This window comes from Saccostrea cucullata, unplaced genomic scaffold (assembly GCF_032062105.1).
Source record: "Saccostrea cucullata isolate Sc308-1 unplaced genomic scaffold, CSIRO_AGI_Scuc_v1 ctg6183, whole genome shotgun sequence".
NCBI classification, from domain to species: domain Eukaryota; kingdom Metazoa; phylum Mollusca; class Bivalvia; order Ostreida; family Ostreidae; genus Saccostrea; species Saccostrea cuccullata.
The window spans coordinates 90,153-96,511 of NW_026920591.1; the positions used below are offsets into that span (position 1 = coordinate 90,153).

The following is a 6,359-nucleotide window of genomic DNA, read 5'->3' on the forward strand; positions in this document are numbered from 1 at the left end:
GAAACTGTCATGATCTAAATTCCCGGTTAATTCAAAATTTAGAACATGAAAAAACCATAACGCTACAGATCTGCAGTTACATACAAAAGGGATATTCAATAACATGTTTTCTTTTTTAAAATCCATTACGGATATATGGTCATGCAAGGCACTTATTTCTAAATCAATAAAATATATTCTCTTATGACATTTTCAATTACTCGCACCATGCTTTCAATGAATATATCTTTTGAAATGAAATTTTCTATCGCTGAGATCTTGTATTGATAATAATTTAGTATGGTTGCACTGTTCAATAGCCATTCTGTTTTCTGAAAACATTTAAAAATGGAGAATCCAAAGATATAAATAGCCTCTGTATATAATGCACATTCATATTTCAAAAGACTACAGAAATCAAATATCTTCGTTTCATACCATTTCGTGCTATTTTAGATTGAAAGTTAAAATAAAATGACGACGAAAACATTGAAAAAACTGGGGTACGTAAATTTTTCTTTTATACATTTGTTGAGAAAAAGGATGATTTGTAAAATAAATTGATAGCGCTGGAATTATCTCATTAATCATGGATGTTTAATTTGGTAAATGGCATACTAAGTAATTGTTACAAATATAATCAATAATTTTTAAGCAGGTTTGTGTTATGTGATAATATTACAGGCTCGGCAATAATGGTGACACTTCTGGAAGGAATAAAGCTGACGACAGAAATCTCCAAGGTCAAGACATCGTGCGCTGCTATAAATGTGATGAAGGGGTGCGTTTTGTATGCAAACCCTGTGAAGCAAAAGTTTGCAAAAGATGCGTTGGTGATCACTTGGAAACGAAAACCTCTCCAGGATTTCATAGATTTGCCTTTTACGGTAAAGATGATAGAATGATCTCGTCTAATCCCAACGTAGAAGGAATCGTGGACAAAGATGAGAATGTAAAAGAGGTATGGAGCATTGCACTCCTACCAGACTTGCCGGAATCCCAGCGGATTATTGTTTGCAATGATCAGTCCGTCATGGTTTACCAAAAGCAGGGAGGTGGCGGCTGGTCTAAAAATGAGTTGAAGAGAAATATTGGAGATTCAATTATCAGATGTATTGCTACATCTAGTTCTCGCATTCTTTACACGGCAACGAATTGCAAAAATGTATATGAAACAGATGAATATTTTTCAACTGAGGGTACTAGACCATTCTTCGCCCCTGAAACTGATGGATGGAACCCGAGAGGGATTGCATTTTCCCTTGTTACCCCAGATCATATTTGGATTGGACTGTATAATGCTAAACTAAAGAAAGGAAACGTTATCAAAGTGGAATCTAATGGAACATGTGTAGGATATCTAGGCAATGAAACAGAGGAAAAGCCCTACATAAATCCACGGTTTCTTGCTGAAAACAAAAACGGAGACATCTGTATTTCTGATTCAGTTGGAAAGAAAGTATTTGTATTGGAACGCAAAGGAGCCCTACGTTTCCCCTATCCACCTTCCGAGAATTCAACTTATGTTCCTCGAACTGTTGCAACGGATAGACAGTGTAACATCCTCATTGCATATCCAAGAAATGGCATCCACATAATAGATAAAAATGGGGAACTTCTACGCATCGTTGAAGAAAGGACATGTCCTACTGCTTGTTGTGTCTCGTTGAAAGACTTATTGTTTGTATGTTCGAAAGATGGAGATATGAAAGAGATAACATATCTATCTTAGCCATTGTTTCCAAACAAACAGTACTTAGAGATTCTTTATAGGTTCTGAGATCTACCTTTGGATTGTTTAGGTTATATGTTGTTGAACATTACCCTCTTTTCAGCATAGTTCTTGACGATGTATGGTATGATAAGCACTATTTTCATAGTTTGGTACAAGAGGAGCCAGAGTGTTGCTTATTTCCTTATATTAAGTACCGGAATATGTTCCCGTTGGCTAGAGCAATGTCCACCCCTGCTCGCTTCGACATTGTCATCCATCCACATTTATTTAGAAAAAAACAACAAAAAATCTATTTTTTTCAACGATATTCATTAACTTATTTGTACAGGTAAAATGAACAATTAAAAGCATTACAGTTATTCAACATTTTCTATTAAGTCAATGCTAAGCGTTGTAGTCCATTTTGAAACTGTTTGTATTCGATATATATTGATTTGCAATTGATTTGCACCAAAAGTGGTCACTCGGTCATGGTATACGAGGGGTGATCAAAAAATTTGCGAACTATCTCTATATCTATTGGAATTCCCATGGGTACAAATTGCGCTCCGTTATTAGCAGACTTATTTTTATATTCATATGAAGCAGAATTTATGCAAAATCTTTTACGTGATAAGAAGAAAACACTTGCTGTGGCCTTCAACTCGACATTTAGATATATCGACGACGTATTGTCAATTAATTATGATAATTTCCATTCCTACGTCGACACGATATATCCTGGTGAGCTTGAGATAAAAGATACCACGGAGTCCGACACTTCTGCTTCATACTTGGATATTTTACTTGAAAAAGACACTAATGGTAATCTAACAACCAAGCTATATGATTAACGTGATGACTTTAACTTTTCTATCGTCAACTTCCCTTACTTATGCAGCAAATATATACCTTCATCACCTGCATACGGAGTATTTATATCTCAGTTGATTCGATACGCAAGAGCATGCTCTACGTATGAACAATTTCTTAAACGAGGTAAATTATTGACAAGCAAGTTGATGAAACAAGAATATCAACAGTCTCGTTTAAAGTCATCATTTCGTAAATTCTATGGTCGATACAATGACCTTGTCAGCAAATACAATTTATCATTGAATGAAATGCTGACTGACGTTTTTCATACCAATTGTTAGTCCATTATTTATACACTGAATTGACCACGGATTTTTTCCGTTATTTCCTGATTATGACAACGAGCACACGGCGGGTGTGACCGGTCGGCAGGGGATGCTCACTCCTCCATGGCACCTGATCCCACCTCTGATGTTTCGGAGGTCCGTGTTTGCTCTGCTCTTATTCTCTTATTTTGTATATTTGTTTAATGGACGTTGAGATTGAATACTGTTCGTTATTTCCATATCCTTCATCTACAAAACCACCATTCAGATTAGAATGAAATTCGGTACACAGATAGCCATACACAAGTTTTTCTCCTTGTTTGTGACGTCACAATGTGAGAATAACGTCACTTGGAAGGTCACTTGTGACGCAAAATGGTTGTCTCAGTCGAACTCGTTCAAGAAACGACTACAATTTATTGTATATCTCAGAAATCCCTCTTCAGTATCATATAATAATTTGTACACAGTTTATTAAGATAAATGAGCTCCTATAAATTCAATTAATGATTGGATTGATGGTTTATTGAAGGAAGGCAGATGGTTAAAAATGATAGTTGTCATCTTGCCCAGTGAAAGCAAGTTTGAAAAGATATGGGTTTTTTATTAGGCAATTTGCTATCAAAGACGTCCAATTTACACTTTGAAAAATAGTTGAATATTTGAACTATAATATAATTATTCAATACCTAAGATATCAATTACTTTTGATTTTAAACATACATGTATTAGATATGATAAAAAGGAGGCACCCATTCTCTATCCACCTTGAAGAAAGGTCTCTCCCGAGACAGAAGTTTTTTTTGTTTTAATGATCGCCATGCCTATATTTGGAAAGGATAGTCATATCCACCCATTCTATTGCCGAGATTTGACCATTTCTGACCAATGAACGGTTCTTGTCTTAAAAATTAAGGTTTCGTCAAAGGTCAACATGACTGAAAATTATTTTTAACAATAGCTCCAAAACTATGTGTGGTATAAAGTCAAAACGTTTAAAGTTTACAAATATATCATTGATTAATAGATAGAAAGTATCGCTTGATGACAGTTATTTTTAAAAAGATATTTTTTTTGAGAAAAATTGTGTCAGAAAATTTGCATATTTAAAGAAAAATGCACCTGCTTAATTATGTCTTTTTTGTGAAAGCCATCATTGCAGAAATAATATATGTTTATCATTGAAGAGCAAGTTGGACGTGAATGATCTCTGAAAGGCTGTTATTGAAAGCATGACATGTATAAAGACAAGAACCCTATAAAATACGCCATTAGCGATGTACTTTCACTTTCAAGTCTAAACATTTGGACAGAATAAACAAGGAAAACAACTTTTCAGAGGCTATCCAAGAGTAACTTGCCATTCATTGATCATGTTGATAAACATATTTTGTTTCTGCAATAATGGTTTTCACGAAGAGCGCGGAATGAATAAAATGTATTTCTAAAAAAATATATGCATTTTTAAGAAAAATTTTTCTTAATAAATATTTTTTCTCGTTTCTTTTTTTTTTAATCAAGGGATACTTTCTATCTATTAATCAATAATATATTTATGAACTGTAAAAGTTTTAAGTTTATACAGCACATAGTTTTGGGGCTATTGTAAAAATAAATTTTTGGACATGTTGACCTTTGACGAAACCTTAACTGACATGGAAAGAAATATAAAAGTAAAAAAAAAATCTTTCATTTTTTGTGACAGAATGCTACGGAGGGGGTCACGTGACCGCCAACATCACGTAATTCGCGCATGCGCAGAATGGTGTTTGATGTGGATTAAAATCGGAGAGGATTAATTTAAAATATAATCAACATTGAAATCAATTTTTGTTTCTTTTATGGAAGTTATTCAATAAGTTCGCGAACTTTTTGATCACCCCCTTATGTAAACTATATGTAGCAAAAAGGTTTTTTTTATATATACATTTACATGTATTTGATTGACTTTGTTCTGTTCAAGTCAGTAAGATAATATTCAAAGAAATAGGCTTTACCTATTCTTCATGACAAAAATTTCTCTGAATATTTATTGTCTTACTACATGTATTTATAATCTTTCAGAGAATAAAATTAAATCTATTTATTTTTATGTATAGCAGCGCTTATGTAAAAGTTACATTAAGTGTCAATTTCTAAATAGTAAAACTGATGGACTGATATAAGAAATAAAACGATTGAAAACATGAATAAATATTACCAAGTAAAGAGTTCAAACCTTTTTCAAGATTTTTTTTCATAGAAAATGTTGCTTAGTAAACCTGGTTACATAAAGCAGTTATCAAAATACCTCCTGAATTAAGTTTAGTTTATGTTCACTTTCACGAGGGTTGTCTGGTAAAATCGTGGATAATACGTCTAGAGTGAAAAAGAATCTTAACTACTCTTTCGATCATTTTTATTAATTAATATGTTACAGGGTTTTGATAGAAGAACAACTCCTGTGCCTCAGGTTCTCATATATAATTTATTATAGATGTTGAATGCATTGTATAACAAGCAAAAGCCCTGAAAATATCAATAACAGATTATAAGTATTTAGAAAACAATTATATTGAATTTATAATATATGCAATAAGATACGATTTACTTTATTATAATAGATCATAAAAATATTGCATGTTATACCATGTTATACTGAGTACTCAATGAATACATGTAAAAAGAAAAGTAAGAGTTATGCCCCTTACAACATCCACGTATTGAAAATAAGAAAATGAATCGAACAGAACTTTTACAGTAGAATGAATAGATCACAAATCTATTTACAATAATATATGCACACACAATTAATAGAAAGTAAAAGTAGGTATACCTGATTGTGGATCAGGGCTCAAAACAATGGGCCACCCGATAAATAATGGGTCTTGATATACTCTCCTATTGAACAATAATTACACTCTATATACACTACTGCATTACTGATGCTTTATTCACATACTCAAAGAATTTATACTTTAAGCTTCAGGTAATAATGATAAAGTTGAACTCAGTATATCTTCATAAAATTACATTATAAATCAAAGATGATGAATTATCGGAAAATATAGATTTAGAATAGATAAAAGAAATAGAAGTCAACTTACAGTCTCTGTCCTGATCATGAGGTCTCGTCTCAAAATTATCAATTTGCACTGATGAAAAATAAGTATGTCAATATGGTGACCAAAATATAGATCTAACTTTCTCAATAGTCTATCTCTGTCTAAAAGATCAAACAAAGAGATCGGCGGGAAAACGTCCAGAGCCAATCGCAAGCTTGGATATTAGAACTGACCAATAATATTAAATACCTTCAGGATAAGTAAAAACTTCTAGAACATAAGAAAAAATTCAAACCAAATAGTGTTGTAATATTTTATTGCGGTGCGCGCAAAAACACCGCGAATATCGGAAGGTAGCGCGATTCCTAAAAACAAAATAAAATACGCGTTAATATAAGTAGCTGAAATAATTAAATAATATTCACATAATAAAATAAATAAAATAAAATATCACTCTATCACAAATATACCAGGTTTTAA

General features: G+C 32.6%; 1 protein-coding gene across 1 annotated transcript; it reads left to right on the top strand.

Moving 5' to 3' along the window:
• Positions 1-415: 415 nt before the first annotated feature.
• Positions 416-1,892, top strand: LOC134252675 (uncharacterized). Its single transcript, XM_062735169.1, has 2 exons — positions 416-482; positions 664-1,892. Exons 1-2 carry the CDS (start codon positions 454-456, stop codon positions 1,709-1,711), a joined length of 1,077 nt encoding a protein of 358 aa, XP_062591153.1. The 5' UTR covers positions 416-453; the 3' UTR covers positions 1,712-1,892.
• The last annotated feature ends 4,467 nt before the right edge of the window (positions 1,893-6,359 follow it).